General features: G+C 54.9%; 7 protein-coding genes across 7 annotated transcripts; 2 read left to right on the top strand and 5 right to left on the bottom strand.

The window, feature by feature from the left end:
- Positions 1–812: 812 nt before the first annotated feature.
- SPBR_01296 (alpha-rhamnosidase) lies at positions 813–3,757 on the bottom strand (the record flags this gene model as incomplete). Its single annotated transcript, XM_040759607.1, has 3 exons — positions 813–1,899; positions 1,961–3,282; positions 3,356–3,757. The coding sequence occupies 3 exons, from the start codon at positions 3,755–3,757 to the stop codon at positions 813–815; spliced, it is 2,811 nt and encodes a 936-aa protein (XP_040619232.1).
- Positions 3,758–4,131: 374 nt separating this feature from the next.
- Positions 4,132–5,950, bottom strand: SPBR_01542 (uncharacterized protein; the record flags this gene model as incomplete). Its single annotated transcript, XM_040759852.1, has 5 exons — positions 4,132–4,383; positions 4,444–5,258; positions 5,322–5,494; positions 5,631–5,810; positions 5,934–5,950. The coding sequence occupies 5 exons, from the start codon at positions 5,948–5,950 to the stop codon at positions 4,132–4,134; spliced, it is 1,437 nt and encodes a 478-aa protein (XP_040619231.1).
- A 1,117-nt stretch (positions 5,951–7,067) lies between these two features.
- On the bottom strand, positions 7,068–7,957 carry SPBR_01952 (uncharacterized protein; the record flags this gene model as incomplete). Its single annotated transcript, XM_040760261.1, has 5 exons — positions 7,068–7,207; positions 7,264–7,485; positions 7,552–7,661; positions 7,728–7,806; positions 7,879–7,957. 5 exons carry the CDS (start codon positions 7,955–7,957, stop codon positions 7,068–7,070), a joined length of 630 nt encoding a protein of 209 aa, XP_040619230.1.
- Positions 7,958–7,969: 12 nt separating this feature from the next.
- Positions 7,970–8,822, bottom strand: SPBR_01965 (uncharacterized protein; the record flags this gene model as incomplete). Its single annotated transcript, XM_040760274.1, has 2 exons — positions 7,970–8,281; positions 8,400–8,822. 2 exons carry the CDS (start codon positions 8,820–8,822, stop codon positions 7,970–7,972), a joined length of 735 nt encoding a protein of 244 aa, XP_040619229.1.
- A 1,402-nt stretch (positions 8,823–10,224) lies between these two features.
- Positions 10,225–12,233, top strand: SPBR_01463 (siderophore iron transporter; the record flags this gene model as incomplete). Its single annotated transcript, XM_040759773.1, has 4 exons — positions 10,225–10,455; positions 10,528–11,704; positions 11,817–12,080; positions 12,148–12,233. The coding sequence occupies 4 exons, from the start codon at positions 10,225–10,227 to the stop codon at positions 12,231–12,233; spliced, it is 1,758 nt and encodes a 585-aa protein (XP_040619228.1).
- Positions 12,234–14,908: 2,675 nt separating this feature from the next.
- Positions 14,909–16,540, top strand: SPBR_01608 (uncharacterized protein; the record flags this gene model as incomplete). The annotated part of the gene is made up of 6 exons (XM_040759918.1): positions 14,909–15,058; positions 15,295–15,331; positions 15,396–15,906; positions 15,981–16,048; positions 16,116–16,144; positions 16,208–16,540. The coding sequence occupies 6 exons, from the start codon at positions 14,909–14,911 to the stop codon at positions 16,538–16,540; spliced, it is 1,128 nt and encodes a 375-aa protein (XP_040619227.1).
- A 266-nt stretch (positions 16,541–16,806) lies between these two features.
- Positions 16,807–18,713, bottom strand: SPBR_01506 (uncharacterized protein; the record flags this gene model as incomplete). The annotated part of the gene is made up of 4 exons (XM_040759816.1): positions 16,807–17,598; positions 17,692–18,308; positions 18,384–18,575; positions 18,650–18,713. 4 exons carry the CDS (start codon positions 18,711–18,713, stop codon positions 16,807–16,809), a joined length of 1,665 nt encoding a protein of 554 aa, XP_040619226.1.
- Between the last annotated feature and the right edge of the window lie 257 nt (positions 18,714–18,970).

Raw genomic sequence — 18,970 nt, 5'->3', positions numbered from 1 at the left:
TTGTTTCGTTGCCATTTCGTTTCCCTTTGTCCCGTGCCGAGGAGCAACGTCCAGGTGAGAGCGCAGAGACGCTGTTCAGGAACTTGAACGTTGTATGACAGTGGAAGTGGGTCGGTCGTCCTCCTCGCATCCCCACGGGGTCCTTGGCCTGGAAATATGTCAGTTCGGCCACGTTTTAGCCGAGCGGTTTGACCTGTCTGGCCAAACCGTCGATTCTCGGTTCCTTCATAGACCGACATATGTCGTATAGACTCACAATCTGGACTCTGCAGTTTTCATACAAGAACATCCTCGCTTTGCTTTGCCGCCTTTCTGGTTTGAGAGTTTGACACGCCCTCAACTACCGGGTTTGTATAATGCATGGGCCCAGCCGCGTGGAGAACAGCGGAGACAGACTCGGAATCCAATTGTGCGATATCAAAGCCGCAAAGCGTAGGTACGTGGCCAACCAGGCATGGCGAAAGCCGGCCATAAATTGGGTCAATTCCGGCAACTGGGATCACTGGAATCCATTGCACTTGATCCAATCATTTCGCATCACTGCCGGACCTGCTTACAGCAAATCCGGCGCTAGTTGGCAATCCTTACCTTCTTTTTGCAAGGAATCGTCATGAGATGCAAATGTGACACTGCAAATGTGACATTGAAATGCAAGCCACGCGAGGGCACTTGCAAAAAAGGAAAACAATGTCTACGCTGCGTATACTGATGGCGTGCGGCCCGGGACATTTCCCGCCGAGGCGAGGAGACGTTCAATGGACCAGCAGAATGGAGGAGTTGTGATATTTCGTTTATTCAGTATCTGCCTTGCACTAATTCCACTTGTCGATTACCAGTGTGTAGCGGCCCTGGAGCAGCTGCAGAGCCGCCCCCGTATGGGCTCGGGTTGCATCGGACGGCTGTCTTTTCAGCTCGACTCTGGTGCGGCTACTTGGCAGCGTCAACTCGCACGTTGTGCCTGCCGGAACGGTGACCGCCATGGCCACGGTCCCATCCGTTCTCTGCCTTCGATCAAACGTGACGCAAATCGGCCCGTACGGCGACTCGACCGCGCCCTCGACGTAGTCGAACTCGGCCTTGAAGCAGGGACGAAGGCTCCACGTTCGGTAGGCATCGTCCAACGGCTGCACGCCGAGCGCATAGGCATAAAACCACTCGTAGATGGTACCTAGCATGTCGTGGCACTTGGATCGGCAGTTGTCTTGCCAGAACTCGGACAGCGTGGTTTCGCCGCGGCGCAGAAACCGCATATAGGACGGATGCTCGTCTTGCCGGGCCATGTCCAGCACAATGTCGGGGCGGTCGACGCCCGGGTCGGCCAGCGTGTTCCACAGATACTTGAGGCCAATTTCGCCCGCCAGCATCACGTGCCCAGCGTCTTCTGCCGCCGCAACAAATGCGGCCTCGACGTCCTTGCGAAGATGTGCAGGCACGAGGCCGAACTGCAAAGCCACGGCCTGGGCCACCATGGTGCGGTCGCGCGTCCCCGGGTTGTCCCGCGAGGTGTAGTAGGCATAGGGGTGCTCGGCCTTGTCGGCGACCAGAAGGTGCTTGTTGTAGTTTGCATAGACCCGGTCAGCCCATGCAGAGTACGACGCCTCGTCGGCGGCATGGCCGAGTTCTTTGGCCATCAGCGCCACGTTGCGGAGGCACTTGTAATAGACGGCCGTTTCAATGTTGGCCTGGTGGTTGCCAAACGCAACGTCTCGGCCCCAGTCGCCGAGTCCGTGCTCGATCAATCCACCCAGGCGCTCCTTGCCTCTCATGTATTCCATGTAGCGGACGCATGGCGCATAGCATTTCTCAAAAACCACGGTGCTCCCGTAGTAGCGTTTGATCATCTCGGGAAGGAGGCAGACGGCGCCTCCCCATGTGATTGTGTCGTGCATGGGACCGCACCTATCAAATGTCAGTTGATTGTGTTACCAAGGCAGGAAGAAAAGTAGCGGAAAATACCCACATGTATCGGACCAGCGGTGCCATTGTTGGGACCAGCCCGGATGGTTCCTGTGCGTCGATAATGTCGTCCAGAATCTTCGAGTAGACGGCCTCCATGTCGCGGACATACTGCGTGGCTGGGAAGAGCAGGGAGGTGACCTCGAGCCAGCCGAACTTCTCAATCTGAGGACAGTCCGTGTGGTAGCTGAAAATGTTGGAGCTGAACGTCCAATAGCAGGCGTTGATCAGGGCGTTGACGTCGTCCTTGTCGGTCTTGACAAAGCCAAGATGCGCGGCAGCCGATGAAATGTGGCGGGCCGTAACCGACTGGATTTCGACTAGGTGGCCATCGCCCTCGCCCTCGCCCTCGCCCCCGCCTGGCAGGGTGGCACCCTCGATTTGGATGTACCGCGCACTGGTAAAGCAAAATGCGGGCGACCACGCCTCTGGCGTGTCGTGCCCGGCAAGCCGTATTCGCGAGTAGACGTGGGTCTCAAACTCTTTGAACAACGCGTCGGGCATCAGAACAAGGCCGTCGTCGCCGAGTGTTTCGGAATACTTGACTCGATACGCGCTGCCAGCAGCGCCCTTTGCCAGAACAAGGGGCACGACGGATGCGTTTTGGCCGAGATCGAAAACAACAACGCCCGGTTTTACGGTTGTTTGCCGAACAGGTGTAAATGTGTTGTGCAGGACCACGGGTGGCTGGCTCTGGTATCGCAGCTTGCCGCGCGGCCCCGTCAGTGGCTTTGCAGGGGCCCAGCTGCGAGCATCAAAGTCGGCCGTATCCCAGCCGGTGGGAAACAGCCGGGCGTCGTGGTTCTCTGACGCATAGATGTTGGCCAGGGTGGTGGCGCTCTTTTTCACTTTCCAACTGGGGTCGGAGACGATGCAGTCGTGCGTACCGTCGTCGTAATGCACGTGGATCTCGGCGAAGAAGCAGAGCTCGTTGCCGTACCGGACGTATGTGTTGTCTTCGTACATGGGCCAGAAAAAGCGATCGCCTTGATCGCCGGCATAGAAGCCGTTGCCAAGATGCGCCCCGACGACGTTGATGCCGTCCAGGATCTTGTCGGTCACGTCGTAGCCGACAAACTGCACGGTCCTGTGGTAGTCGGTCCAGCCAGGGTCCAGGACATGAGCCGATGCCGGCTGGCCATTGACACTGAGGTTGAAATGGCCGAGTCCTGAGGCGAGCACAACAACCCGCCAGGGTCTGCGCTGCAGGTCGAGGGACGTTCGAAGGTAGATTGGCTTGTCACCGCCATCGCCAATCCACGCCGCCTTCCATCGCTCGTCTGGGTTTTCAAACCAAGAGCGGAAAATGAGGCTCGTGTGCGGCATCTAACATGCCACGTTCTGGGTCAGCGCCTGTTGCCTTTTACAAAGCACAAAGGAGAGACGCAAAGGAACACACATAGGTCTGGTTCATGCTGTAGGGCGGCAGCAGTCGGTTGGATCGGGGGTACGATGTGTAAAACTCGTTCACCGCGCTGGCGGATTTGTTTCCGTCTTGGTCCCACACCTGCACGGTCCAGTAGTGAAAGGCAGTGGGCTGGAAGCCATGGTCGGGCTTGCACAGTATATTGCGCTGCGCGGGTCCGTCGACGCGGCCCGAGTCAAAACAAGGCGCTGTGAGGCTCTGTCCATGCACGGGTTTGTTGGTCGATACAACCACGCGGTACGCACATTGTCTTGCATGCTCGTCGGTCGATTCCAGTTTCCAGAAGAAACGCAGCTCGTCCACGTCGATGCCAATGGCCTCGCCAAAGCCATGTATGCCGCACGAAGCCACGTTCAACTTGTTGATGGACCCCATGTTGTCGTGATTCGTGATTCTCTGCTGTCTCTGCTGATCTGAAGTTTGTCGATTTGCAAACGGTGGAAAGCAAGGCAGTGTACATAAGTAGGCGGCAAGCATTGTCTCTTGTCTGCAATTGCTGCTGCTGAATTCGCGTCAATTCATACCGACAGGCTGTCGGTGGTGTCCACTGCTTACACCTGCTTGGTGGATCCGCCGCACCGCCAGTCGGAATTGTCATGCAGTCTGCTGTGCACTGGTGTGGAGACTCGCTAAAAGCCACAAAACGGCCGGCAGCCGAGTCCCAAAGTCCCACGATTTTGTAGTGTACGTTGGCAAAGCGTCTCGTTGATGGCAGTTTGTTCTTCGCTCTACTCCTCTACATATAGGCCCTATTCCAGCCCGTCTAGGCCCTGGATCCCCATAATGATCCCCTGCGTGACCCGTCCCCGTTCGAGATGCGTGTTTCCCCCGTCTCTTCGGCCGACTGCATATGCTGGAATGGAGAACCTGACTTGCTCACCCTTGTCCTCCAGCGTCAGCGAATGCGCAATAAGAAACTTGACCATCCATCTGTCAAAGCGATACGTGTCCTCGTTGAGCGAGCGCATGCAGTTGTTCTGAAATATGACCAGGCGCTTGATCTTGTCACGTCAGTCACTTCACGGAAACGATCGTGTCCTCGGTGTGTGGGCTCAACTCACCATAAGGTCGATATTTGCCCAGTAGCCACGCAGCTGGACGAGTGTCTCCAGATTCGACTCCAAGCAGCGTCGCGAGTGCGGCAACTCGTCCGCCTCGCCAAAGAGATATGTGTGCAGAAGAACAGAAGACGAGACAATCGTCACATGGCCGACGATGTTGTAAAGCGCCTCAGCACCGGGGTGGTCCCGTGATGCCTTGAGCACCTCGCATACGGTCGTCGCATGGTGCTTACAGCGTCGTGCGTACGCCTTCCCATTCGTGACCGATGATCGGCGGCTGTCGAGGTAGATGTAGAACAGCAGCGTTTTATAGTGATGAAAGCCCAGGTGGAAAGCAATGAAGACACTGCCGAGGCCGTGGCTCACGTACCTGGACAAGTTGTGTGTCGAGAAGGCCAGGTCGGGCCCGATGTTCAGCTCGAAGTCGGCCATTTGCGTGTCGAGGTCGCGAACCGTATCGCTGATGGCATCCTCATCCCAGTCGTCCGACTCGGCAAGATGCCTCAGAAAGTCTTGAATCTGGCCGTATATTTCAACAAGTCTGACCATGTGCCCCCACAGCCCCGGCTTCCATTCCAAGCTGCCAATGTCCGGATCACCGGGTCGCATGGCCGAGAACACCGCCTCGTCCATGGGGACGTTTGGCATCTTGGGTCGCCATCCAAACTGCCGACTCAGACCGATGCCGCCGCTGCCCCAAGTATCGATGATGAAACACGTCCACCATATGCGGCGCTTGATCTCCCGGGTGACGCCGTCATCACCATCGTTCACGTCCCATACTTTGAGGATATGAGCCATACGCGTGGCAAGTGCTAGTTGGATCCATGATCAGCTGGACTTGCCTCCCTAAAAAATGGAGTGGACAGGGTGTTTACCAAAGTACAACGACTCTGCGTTGGAATCGCAGTCTCCAGCGCAAATGTTCCCAACCAAGATGCAGGCCTGCAGGTTCTCAATGCAAATGTTTTCAATGTCACTTTTCAGTGCTGCCTTGGCTTCTGCAATGTATATTGGTCCACGGGCTCGAACGTCCGGCTGCGTCGAAAATCTTATCAGGTTAGCTATGAGTTTCGTTTCACTTTGTGAACACAAGGTTTACCGACAGCATCCAAAGGCTGGATAGCGCAAAAATATGCAAACCCCAGAAACTTCAGAGAGCGCACAAGAGCAGCAACACGACGTACCGCGCGCACATAGCCATCATGCAAATCAGCACGGTTCGTGACGCCGTTCCAGCTGCAATGCTCGCCCTGAAGGACGGCTCGTGGAAGAGGCTGTGCGGCTTCTGATCTATCAGCCGAAAGTACAGGCTCACTAGGGGAAGCAAATCCCCGTCGGGGCCGGTTTGGGAGACTTTGCTGACCCTGGGAGAGCGGTCAAGCGTCGCACCGGCAGAGGAACAGGGCAGATTCCGTCGAACGCATTGGATGCAGGCCGCGTGTCTTACTCCGTCGCACCGCCGCTTTCCGCTTCGGCATTGCACGCACGCTTTCGTTGGCCGCATGATATTGTCGCCCGTCGAGATTGACCAACCGTGGGCTCGAGCAAGGACAAGTCGCTTCGTAAACAAGAATGGCCTGCAGGGTGATGATTATCTCACGAGAGAACGAGAGGGGGCAGCGGTGGAGCACGCGCACGTGATGCTCTTAAAGTGTGGAGTTACGAAGCAGATGCCCTTGTCTCACCAAATATGTTTTTGTACCAAGTAAGCATTAAAGCAATGAATGGGCAACATCACCTTCATGAAGCATTAAACATGCAGCTGGTCATTTCCCTTTTTTCTGTGAGTGACACGTCGTATTATGCTGTACATCACCCTACAGGTTACCAGGATCGCAGAGCGACCTCCACATCGTACATGCACAACGTAGGAGTGGATTTTGTTTGCTTTTGGCCTTTGCAATGTCAGCACCCTATTTGTGATCAACATTGGCCTGTGCGTCTGTCCTATTACCCCGTATTGGGCTTGTTCTCCGTACAAGGGCCCATCTTGACGCTGTTTTCATGTACCCGCAGTGAGACGACAAATGATACCGTCCTGGGTATCAGTTTGCCGATCACAGATGAATGTTTTCGACAAAGCATGTCTGTTATATGATTTCAATAATATCAATTTATTCTACTTTCCGTCTATTGTTTATAAAGACAATCATAATACTAAGATTAGAACTATAAACCTAAAAATTTTCCATTTCACAATGTGAATCGATAATCTGTGAATTGGTTTTTTTTGTCATTTTTACAATTCATTTTTTTATATGCTTTCATTAAAATATAAAGCGTGAAAATGTTCAGATGATTTTTTTGTTTAATAATTCATTTCATCTCAAAAATAAAAAGTTCATGTTACATTTCATAGGCGACATTCTAATATAAAATGATACACAGCAGCACTCGAAACCGCCCTCCTCATGTAGACTCATACTGGAATCTTAACGGCATCACCTTCGCGACCAAACATATGGGGACTTATCATCGCAGAGTGTCTACTACCACGGCTTCGCTCCCATCGAATAGTCATCATTGCCACTAACATAAAACTATGCACACATCGTGTCCCAAGCCGGATCGATACACTGTCATAAGATTCACTATGGTCACAGTACATGTCTATCCATGCGTTAAGCACGGATTTTGCCGGGTGTGTTCTGGAAGAAGTTGCTCGGCAGTTCGAAGGCCGGCAATTGCTCCTTGAGCTGACTGACCGAGTCTTCAATGACGTCGTAGCGGAAGTTGTAGTCGAAAAAGTCTTCGGGGCGCTCTGCAAAAGGGTTGTTAGTTTGAACCGGGAGGTGCTGCACGGTGGACGCAACGTACTGGGAATCTTGTCTTCCGGCATAAAGGCAGACGCATCCTTCCGGATGAGCTCTGGCTGGTCCTGGCCGGCATTGCTGAAGATCTGGATGATGCTGGCCCGATTGCGGCGAATCTTCTCGTACAACCGGAGCCGCTCAGCTGCGGTCTCCTTGGTGGCTCCGACAAGAACAAGACCGAGCACGACGCCATCCTCGATGCCTTGGGCACCGCCCTGTCCCTGGTCTGTTGTCTGTTAGTGGGCGGCGCATCCTTTTATACTCTTGTATGCTAGCCAAAATGGGAACGTACGAGGAAGCATGGGGTGAGCAGCATCTCCCGCCAGGGCGGTGCAACCCTTGGTCCAGGTCGGGAGGGGCGGCCGGAACAAGAGCGGCCACTGCATGACTTCTGTCGCTTTGCTACACGTTGTCAGAGCAAAGCCACGGAAGACGTGCGAAGCAACAGCAGGGGGGAAGGGGGCATACCTGATAACAGCAAAGAGGTCTGGATGGACATCAGAGTATTTTTCGAGGAGCTTGGCCTTGTCCTCGGGCGAGTGGCGGCCTGAGAAGCAGGTGTTAGAAGGACGGCATACAAACGACACGGATTACGGGTCATGTCAGACACAGTACTCACTCTCCTTCTTCGAGAGGTCGAGAGTCTCGTGCTCGGTATTGTAGATGGCCACAAAGTTGTGGATTTCGTTGCTGGCCATGTTAGTTCTAGACTACACGACTGGAGGGACGGACGGTCCCGAAACGTACTTGCGGCATGGGTACGACACGATTCTCTTGTCGTCGCCGACAAAGAACTTCATGCGCCCGTCGTCGTCCTCGGTGTAAAACTTTGTCTTTGGGTCTGCGTTGATCGCATCGGCCGGGATCAGGAAGCGGAAGCACGCATTTTGAGGCGCCCCGAGGGGGCGAGGCTCGCCCAGGATGGCCTCGACGGCAATGCTATAGATTCCATCGGCGGCGATGACAACGTCGGCCTGGACGACGTCACCATTGTCTAGTGTGATGGACGTGTCGGCCGTGTTCTGTTCATAGTCATCCAAAATCAGCCACACGGACGTCGATGCGTGGTCACGGACACGGGACACGGGACACGGGACACGGGACACGGGACACGGGACAGGGGACGCGACGGCAACGTACATATTCAACGACCTTGGTACGCAAGGCCACCTGGGCGGGACGGCCGGGCGCGTGGGGGCTCTCGGGCTCTGTTGCCAGCCGCTTCAGCTCTTCGTGGAGATCAACACGATGGGTAAGAAACCAGGGAGCGCCACAGCGGATGGGAATCTGCTCTTCGACTTCTCTGCCGGTATGGAAGCGCACCAGCGTCTTCTCGTTGGCACGGTAGCTCGACTTGGTGGTGACAAACTTGGCGTGGACGGGGTCCAATCCCCAGGCCAGCAACGCCCGTGCTGCGTTGGGCGGGACGTGGATGGCCGCCCCAACTTCGTTGTTATGGGCCGAGCGCTCGTAGACCTGGACATTGTGCCCGGCCCGGCGCAACGACACGGCGGCCGACAGCCCGCTGATGCCACCGCCGACGATCGCGACGTGCAGTGCCATGTTTGTGTTTCGGTCTTATGGTGTGATGGCGGGATTCGTGCAACAATGTGGCAGCCTGCTTCTTCCACGTCTCATTGTGTAAATAGAGAATAGCGCCAATGCGTTCCTTAAGGCCTCTGGAAAAGGTCCCAGGAAATCCAGGAAATACAGCAAATCCAGGAAAACCCGAGAAACCCTGGAACCCTGGAAACCGTGGCCGAACTCGAGCATTTAGTCTGCCGGACATTGCATGCTGCATGAGTGCCTTCTGGGTTTGGCGGGCTTGTCGGCGACCATGCCTTGCAAGGCCTAGATCCAGTACAGTGGGTTCGTCATCCTCAGTGGAGTGGTGAATTCAAATTACTCGAGTCCACTCTCGTTTGCCTACGACGTTTGAAGCAGTATTTTACCAGCTTACTTTTCAGGACCGACTCGCTCCAGGCCAAGGAAAACTGCTGCTCTGCTGAGCCATTTGCTAGCGCACGCTAACGTCGTAGTCGCGTCGTCCCCTGTCGCTAAGACAAATAGCTTCTCGAAGCCCCCCGGCCCCCTAAATTTGTTCCCCACCTCAGGTCCTAACAGCGCCACCCGACCGACGACTGAGCTATTCTCCGAGCAGTCATACTGAGTTCCGTTAGTATGTTTCTCGCTAAATTGCGAATCCAGAGTGGAGAAGTCGATACCCAGAGCAAAATAACGTAAAAACAAAATAGCAAATGGCATCGAGCAGATTGGGCCAATATTGGCTCCGTAATCGTTTGTTTCTCTACAGCTTCTCTGCATCCGTTCGTAAGATACGACTGGTGCAACAGTTACGCTGGAAGTGGCACCCCACGCGGAGGATCCTTCTCGACAGACGGTCTTTTGCAGCTGTTTGTCGCAAGGTAAGAATGCGACATGTCACAGACATTCTCAGCGTTGCAGACTCGGACAGCGAAATACTACATTGCAGCTCGGCACTCCATGACCCGGCGCACATTGTCTTGCCTGCCAGATGTGCGCGACCGTCGAGAACTCCGTGCAACGCCAAGAACGTGGCAAGGTGCTGGTGTGGTGCTGGTGCTGGTGCTGGGTTGATTTGGGACCCGGATTTATTGGGCTTTCTTTTTCTTTTTCTTTTTCTTTTTTTTTATTAAGAAATGGGAGAAACCCCATCTTTGTTCGCAGCTACACGTTGTCCCACACGTTTTGCCCACGTTTTTCTCCCGGCTGTTGTGCATGCTTTTCTGTTGATCCTTTCCTTCTTTTTGCTTTCTACACTCCTTTTAGAATCGCCGTCTTGCTTTTTGTTTCCGCTTTTTTCTTTTTCGTTTGCTCTTTTGGTTTCTTTTCTTTCCTTTTCTTTTTCTTGCGCCAACTCTTGCCTACCCCTTGCCTGTTCCGAACCTGCATCTGCAAAGTCGTCTTTTTTGTTTGTGTCACGATGGCGTCTGCTGATCCAACCGCGACCGCCGACTCCAGCGTGGTCGTCCACGAGAAGACGGACCAACCCGCCGATGCATCCCAAGATGGACTGCCCAAGTCGGCTCAGAGCTCTGAGCCGTCCGTCGAGGACGAGCCGGCACCGCAGCTGCACGCAAAGACATTCTTGGTCGTGTTTGCCGTCTGTTTCATCTACTTTGCGCAGCTCGTCAACGTCGTCGGCGCCGGTGCTGTAAGTGTCCTGGAGTCCAGCGACCACAACGACAACGTGACTGAATCGTGTTTCTAACCGAACATAACATAGCAAGCCCAAACGGTCGTTCAAGTTGTTGGCGGCGCCTCCAACAGTGTTTGGCTGACGTCGACGATTGCCATCCTGACAAGCGTCCTGTCTCCGGTCGTGTCCCAGGCGGCTGACTACTGGGGCCGTCGCTGGTTCCTCATTGTCCTCACGCTGTGCGGTGTTGTTGGCTCCATCGTCGTGGCCCGCGCCAACAGTGTCGGCATGGCCATTGCGGGCTTCACCGTGACGGGCATTGCGTACGGCGCCCAGCCGCTGCTCCATGCCGTGGCCTCGGAAGTCCTGCCGCGCCGATACCGTCCGTGGGCGCAGGGCACCGCCAATTTGTCTGCCGCGCTGGGTGGCGTCGTGGCGCTCCTGGTCGGCGGTGCCATGACGCGCAACGGCAACGCCGCCGGCTTCCGCAACTACTGGTACATGGCCACGGCCGTCTTTGCCGTCGCCACGATCCTCACGGCCGTGCTGTACACGCCGCCCAAGACGGCCAACCAGCTCAACTTTTCCAACAGCGAGAAGCTGGCCAAGCTGGACTGGATCGGCTACGCGCTCCTGTCCTCCAGTCTGGTGCTGTTCTGCATCGGCCTGTCGTGGTCGCAGAACCCGTACCCGTGGTCGGACCCGCACACGTCCGCCACCTTTGCGGTCGGCCTGGCCCTGCTCGTCGGCCTCATCGTCTACGAGATCTGGTTCAAAAAGGACGGCATGCTGCACCACGACCTGTTTACGCACCGCAACTTTGCCATTGCCCTCGGCTGTGTCTTTGTGGAAGGCCTCGTCTTCTTTGCCGCCAACAACTACTTTGCCTACGAAGCCAGCGTGCTCTACGAGACGGACACGCTGCGCACCGGTCTGCGCTACACGATCAACATGATTGTGTACGGCGTCAGCGCCATCTTTGCCGGCTTCTACTGCTCCAAGACCAAAAACGTGCGCTGGCCGGCCTTTGCGGCGTTCGTGTCCATGGTGATCTTTTTTATTCTCATGGCCACTGCGACGCCGTCGGCCACCAGCGCACGCAACGTCTGGGGCTACCCGGTTTTCTTGGGCCTGGGTCTTGGCATTTGCCTCTGTGCGCTGGTGACAGTTGCCCAGCTTTCGACGCCCCGCGAGCTTATCGCAATTACCAGCGGCCTCATGATCGGCATGCGCTCGCTCGGTGGCTCGATCGGCCTAGCTATTTGTAAGTTGTCCTTGGTGGGTCAGGAAGACACCAAGTAGAAGACTAGAAGACCGTCCACCATCCAACCAATCCAACCAATCCAACCAATCCAAAAGCCTAAACTAACAAACAGACAATGCCATTCTCTCCGGAGAACTCAACAAGAATCTTGGAGCCAACATTGCCGGTGCCGTCCTCCCCCTCGGCCTGCCGGAGACATCTCTGGGCGCCTTAATCGGTGCTCTTGCGGCCCAGGACACGACGGCGTTGCTTGCTGTGCCGGGCATCTCGCCGGATATCATCAATGCGGCCGTTGGTGCGCTCAAGTCCACGTACAGTGTCGCATTCCGCTGGGTGTGGGTTGCGGCTGGTGCGTTTACAGTTGTTGCCGCCATTGGTAAGATGCACTCCTCTTCGTATACTACAGTACTGTTTCTGTGGACTGCAAACTGACTTTTTTTCAGCTGCCATTTTCTTGATTGACCCCAAAAAGGAGTTCAACAACCACATCGATGCTCCAGCCGAAAAGGCCGAGGACTTGTATCACTAAGTGGGGGCTTGAACCGGGGTAGTATGCCGATCGAGACATTTTTACAGAGTGCTACAGCTTAATATTTCCATTTGTACGATTTATGTTGTACCAAGTATTCCCTCCCAAGCTAGCCAAAACATGGTATACCCCTTTTTCTTACTCGATATAAACGACAACCCCGCCGTTGCTGTGCTGTATTTGGTGGAGTGTATGTCGTACGGCATTTGTAAATATTCAATAACTCCTTTATGTTTTTTGGGTTCGCTTCGGCGGCTGCTGCCGGCAGGCAGATGGAAAAAGAGATGTCTACGAATTACGATGTAGATAAAAAGGACAGAAAAATGCAGGGCCGCATAAAGTAAAACAAGGGGAAGGCGAAACGGTGCAGTGACAAAAAGCCAAGGTCTACTTTGTACGCCAGGAAATTCGTAGGGTACATGCACCTCTGTCCCCTTGCAACAACAGCAACAAAAGACGGCGGACGTTGCAGCCCCTTTACACTGTTGTCTGCGACTACGAAGTATCGAGGTATCTTAGCCTCGGCCGTGGCTTTAGTCAAAGCGCGCAGCATTAGCGCAGACCTGGTGTGCGGATTTTAGTGGACGGCAGCATCCACAGCGCATCGAAAAAGGTGGACCAGAGTGGATTCACCTGCTGGGTTTATGCGAACATTCCCAAAGTCGAGTATTTTACAGGGGTGGTTTTGATCCTGTTACCCATGTTAATGGGCCTTTTGGCCCTCGCCTTGCCAATTGTGTCTCGGCCGACCAGATAATCACTCCGGCCGCCAGGCTGTTTTTGGTTCCTGTCCCTGTCCCTGCCACACTGTTGCAAGGACCCGCACGGCCGCTGGACTCTAACAGCGTAGGACGCACCAGTACCATACTCTGTTCGCTCGCGGAAGACAGCTCCGAAAGTACGTGCTCGCTTTGCCAGTGAGCTCAACACAGCTGAAATGGGGGCGTGGGGTGCTTGAAGCGTCCTCCATGCTGGAAACAGAACTAGTCCACTGAGCCATGCACTAGCGCTGTGCGAGACCGGTTATGTCCAGGTCCTGCTCCGGTCTGTGGCGTTTTGCTGTTTTGCCGTTGAGCAATGCGAGTTGGCGGAAAACTCATAATTCCCGACTGTAAGATAGCAATCGCTGCAAGCCACACAGCAGACGACAAAACGGGTATCTGTATCGCCTTGTCGATTTGCCGGGAACGTGGCGAGTCTACTTGCAGGTGTGGCAACGAAGATGCATTCAGCTGGTCGCCGGAGGCACTGCGAAGTACAACCCCACGAGGATATTTTCACTCCGGATTCGTGCAGGCAAGGCAATTGTAGCGATTCGGCTCTTTGGTCAACCTTCAGGGGTATTGAAGGATTGAGTAGCAACTGCATATTTGCAATTTTTACCTCGTCCGCAAGGAAATAAAATAAAATAAAGCTGAGCGGATTGGAAGATCGTTAACTGATATGGAGACGGTGGGAAAAGGAAACGGAAATCGACGCAACGCCCAAGATCGAAGTGTCCATGGAGAGGAGTCCCAGGAAAGAATTGTCCTGTTTTGAAGACGGGAAGAAAAATATCGCAAATTTCTGACTGGCCAAGGAACCGGTCGCAGGCGTTCCAAAACAGTCATAGCCTTGCGTGGATAGCGCAGTCAGATTTTAAATCGAAAATGTCGTCTGGCCTTCTGGACTTCTGGACTTGGAACTTGCCCCTACATCACCTTTTTTATGACCCTCTCTCTTCATAGCGTTAAGTGTTCTGTTGTTTCCGATTTTATTCCCCCTGGAGGCAAGGGTAGTCCTGACATTGTACCCACTCGTTATCAGTCTAAATCCCTCCCAAAGTCTTGAGTGTAGTTGGCAAGATACCAAGTTGGGGATGGCCCCTGAATGCACCCTGGTGAAGACCCATATATGGCCCCCGCTCCTACATCCTTCTTGAGAAATGATTGTCGTATCCAAGTAAGCTGCCCAGCGTTGCCAATCGGTTGTCGCCCACACGGCGTATTTTGTAAAGCCTTTTGTCCGTATACAAAATTACCCCTGCCGCATATGTACACAGAATTGTACATTGTACTGGATCTGTCACTTGCATGCTATCTTATTGTGTACAATACACTGGCACAGCGCCCAGAAAGACAAAAACAATCGGGGATGAGGATAGGTCCGCCCCCACCCCCGAGCCCCCTTTTTCGTGACCGGGCCAGTTTGATTGTTGGGCCTGGCCTGGGAACCGTATTGTAACATGCAGAGTACGAAATGCATCTGACAAGTACTTTGTACACTTTGATTCTGACAGGGGCCCATCGGCTCCAACGTTCAAGTTTCCGCCCCTCCTTGCCATGGGTGGTATCTAGTACTGCAGGACCAAGAAAAGGCACATAATTTAACGTGAAGAAACGCAGATTGCAGGTCGTCGAAACTTTTGGCTCTGCTCAGATCGTGGTATGGACAGAGACTACAAACAAGTGCGATTTCCAGATCCAGAAGGTTGGAACGGGTTCCGTACCAGCTAGCTGCCTCTCGAATCAGGAGTATTAGAGACGACCATCGCCTTCGCCTTTTGTCTCCGAGTCCGTCCTCGAGCGTCACTCTTTCTGAACTCTCTCCGTCTCGTCAAATATCTCCAACAGCAGCGCTGCACAGATCCGGGGCCAAACAGCACGCAAAGACCGATCCCCCCCCATCCAGGCAACATGTTCGGCCCCCAGGTTGTCCAGCACGTCGTGATTACGAGCAACTTCTTCGCGGCTCTGAGCTTTCTCGTGGTCGCTCTTCGCCTGTACACGCGGAGCCACATCGTCCGGCTTGTGAGCGTTGAGGACTACTTGATTGTTGTTTCCTTGGTGCGTTTGTATCCCTATCCGTCCGATTGCTTTCCAACCGCCCTCGATGTTCGATGTTCCCGGGTCCTCGCCAGATGGACAATGCTTCGTTCGTTGGCTCTTTGTTGCGTCGACATCGTTGCATCGACATCGTAGCATCGGTGCCCCACGATCAGGATCACGAACATACCCATGACATGTGGTGATCTTTCCCACAATCAGCATTTTGCAGCGTTGCTGACATGCGCCATTGACAGGCTGCTTCCATTGGCTTTCTTACCGTCGAGATGCTTCGTAAGTGCACTGCATTTTGTTCATACGACCCATTCTGCTCGGTGCTGTGCTGACATCACATCAGAGGTCAGGTACGGCCTCGGCCAGCACATCGGCGACGTTCCCGAGGAGCACCTCGTCAAGTTCTTCCAGGTAGGCCCATGTCCCGATGTCGCCAACGCACCGACCGCACCAGGACCAGTACTGACGCCGGCGGCCTCGCAGTGCCTCTGGGCGACGATCCCCGTCTACAATCTGTCGTTGATTTTCAGCAAGCTGTCCATCATCTTCCAGTACAAGCACGTGTTCGCTGTGGCCATTGTCCAGCGGATCTGCTTCTTTTTCCTCATCTTCCTGGGCATCTACGGCTGCTGGGCCTTTTTCGGCTCGGTCTTTATGTGCGTTCCCGTCCAGTACTTCTGGGGCGTGGGTGAAGGCCACTGCCTCAACAAGCTCGCCTTCTGGTTCTCCAACGCCTCGATCAACATTGCTACCGACATTGCCATTATTCTTCTCCCCATGCCCTTGATCAAGGGCCTTCAGATTCCCAAGCGCCAGAAGATCATTCTCATGGTCATCTTCGCCTTTGGCACAGTGTACGTGGCACACCAGACATTCATCCTCTCTCTCGTCGCGTGCTGGCAACCTGCTAATCATGCTTCCCTCCTAGTGTTTGCATCACATCCATTATTCGTCTCCGCTCTCTCTTGTCCATCTCGGTCTCTCCAGACACGACATGTAAGTGGACCACTATTGTATCACATAAATTATTTCCTTGTCTGTTGCTAACAGTCCTTTCTCGCAGTTGCCGGTGTCGATATCGCCATGTGGAGCGTAAGTTTTCCACGCCCACCTACGTTTGCATTTGACCGTCTTCCGGAGTCGCTAACAAGGCAGAACATCGAGATCAATGTCGCCATCATCTGCGCGTCTGCGCCAGCCCTCAAGCCGTTCGTGTCCCGGATCGCACCCAAGCTGCTCGGATCCTCTGGCAACAGCGGCAACAGAAGCCGAGGCACCGGCTATGCCCCCAACAGCCAGCGTGGCGATGCTTTCGGCATGAATTCCTTCAACCGCAAGGCCACGGCGTCCGGCACCGGCCGCAACCCGTCGGGCAGCAACGACCGCGATATCTACGTACAGCACACGTTTGAGATTCTCGACGATGGGGATGGGAAGACGAGCCGTGAAGGCAGTGAACGAAACCTTGTGCGTGGCAAGGATGTATGACCGTTTTGCCTCGTAGACCATGTTGAGAAAAAGAAAAAAGGATACAATTGCGGACTATAGGGGACGGGACTCGGCGTAGGGTTTTTTTGCAACCGGCACATCTGCCACCGGCACATCTGCAACCGGAACATACCACTGTATTAGTATACTAGACTTGCAATTGCATTTGGAACGACGTACGAATCAATGAAGTGCTGTTTTATCTGCCACGACAGTACAACTACAACGAACAACGACGTCCGATACCTCATTTCTTTATTTCTTCATCATCTACCTGCAGTCCCCACACCTTCATTTGCCCATGCATTATACAGTAACGTGCCCAGGTCCGTTCCACCGGCGAGCCAAGCGCGCTGAAGATGCTGGACGGTGGTTCGCGTGTTCCAGCCCGTCAGGGTCTCCATCTGTTCGAGGACCGTGATGCACTCGTCTCGCTCGGCGTCGCTGACAAGACACGTGCCGGCGACGCCAAGCAGCTGGACAGCGTTGGCCCACGCCACAAGACTGCGGTTGGCGAGTGAGTTGCTCACGACCTGGCGCGCCCGGGCGAGGGCCGTGTTGGCGACACGTGGTGACGCCAGAAGAGCCCGTCGGCTCCGGGGATTGGTATCGGTATCGGGACCGGTATCGGTACCGGGGGGCTCCGCGAGAGCATGGAGCAGGTGCGCCGTATGCAGCATCTGCCAGGCAGCGGAAATGGGGCCCGCGATGTAGCGGACCAGGTCAAACGGGCAGTCCACGGTGGCGGGCACTGCGCTGATAGGAGTGCAGGCGGGCGGAGCCGCTTGCTCGTGGCGGCGCAGCTGGTCGCCGAGGTCCGACCAGGCGCGGCGCATCGTCGACTCCAGCGGCGCAATGGTCTGGCCGTGGCGGCTGCGGAACCAAAAGTGGTGCACGCTGCCCAAAAGGAAGACAACTTTTTTCTGCCAGGCGTGGAGCGTCCAGCGCTGCGGGTCGTCGAAGACGCCGCCAGGGAGCCATTCTGTCGGAGGGATGAGGGTGGGGCGGGCGGACGAGAGTGATGCTAAGATCATCATGCGGCAATATATCCAGAAGCACTGGATGCATAGATCGACGCACGTGCAAGGGGAGTCAGAAACAGGACGTTCTCGGCTGCGCAATGAGGAGGGGAATGGGGAGGAATCACGTACCGCCTCGGCCAAGCCGCCGCTGCGGCCGTGCCACTTTTGCAGGGCGACGAGGTCACCGGTGCCGCGCAGATGGAGCTGCCAGTCGCCTGTCTTGCTCTCCACCATTTCACAGTGGGCGATGAGCAGACAGCTCGCAAAGACGGCCGGGTCGTAGCTCGGACAATCGAGGTGGGCAGAGAGTAGACGCAGCGCCTCGTCGTAGTAGGCAAGCACGTTGTGCTTGCCCCGGCCGGTCTCCAGCGACAACTGGACGGCGGCCGCCGCGAGGCAGGCGAGACGCAGCAGACGGTTGTGAAGGGCCATCAGAGGTACCTCGATGGAAAAATAGCGAGCGCCATCGTCAAAGAGGTCAAAGCGTGGACCAATGAACTCGGCGTAGCGCGACATGTAAAAAGCGTCTGTGACGTCGGTGATGGGCCGCGGCAGAGGCATGCTCGCCGGCAGGCCGGCTGTGGTGTGTGGGTGGTGTGTGGGTGATGGCATTTTGGATGGCAGTTTAGCGGACAGTTTCAACGACAGTTTCGAAGAGAGGCTGTTTTGGTTCGCATCCGCGTCGGCGTCGACATCTACGCGTTTGTAGAGGTCGGCAACGCTGTCCGTCTCGTCGACCCAGTCAACTACGGTGTATGAGCAAAGTGTCGGGGCGACAATGACGTTTCTTGATCCATCATGATCCGACAATATCCACTTACAGCCTGACATCGCAGCCGGCAGAGTGTGTTGTGACGGCGACAGGGGTGGCAGCATAAGGCTCTCGGGGTGCCACTCGTTGGCAGTGAACAGTGGCTCCGTCCGAAACGAGCACGGGGTGTTCCGTTGCCTGCAGAAGGCGCAGGGCTGGCTGCCATCGCAGCGCACGTGGCTGTCACGGCATTGGTTGCAAGCTTCGGCGGTCAGTTGGGAAACGGGAGAAGAAAACACAAAGTACAGAAACAAAGAAAGAAAGACAGAAACCCACCTCGTTTGGCCCGTGAGCTGGGCCCACGGATGTACTTTGATATGGCAGTTGGGAAGGATGACATGGTGTGGTGGTGGCAGCGTACAAGACAAGTGTGCACGCGTCGCCAGGGTTGCTAGGAAAATAAGTTTGTCATTCAAGTGAGGTTTGGCAAAAGATGGATGAGGTCTGGGGAAAATCAAGGCTAGCAGAATACCGGAGCAGAATACCGGGGACGAATGCCAAAGTGGCTTAGCCTGCCATCAAGCTAGCGACCATCTTGGACAGTTAACACCAATGCCAAAAGAGAAAAGGAAAAAGCAGTGCTCAACACAAGTGCAT

This window comes from Sporothrix brasiliensis (genome assembly GCF_000820605.1).
Source record: "Sporothrix brasiliensis 5110 chromosome Unknown Cont18, whole genome shotgun sequence".
NCBI lineage: Eukaryota > Fungi > Ascomycota > Sordariomycetes > Ophiostomatales > Ophiostomataceae > Sporothrix > Sporothrix brasiliensis.
The sequence above is the reverse complement of the archived record's forward strand: the minus strand, read 5'-3'. Positions and strand labels throughout refer to the sequence as shown.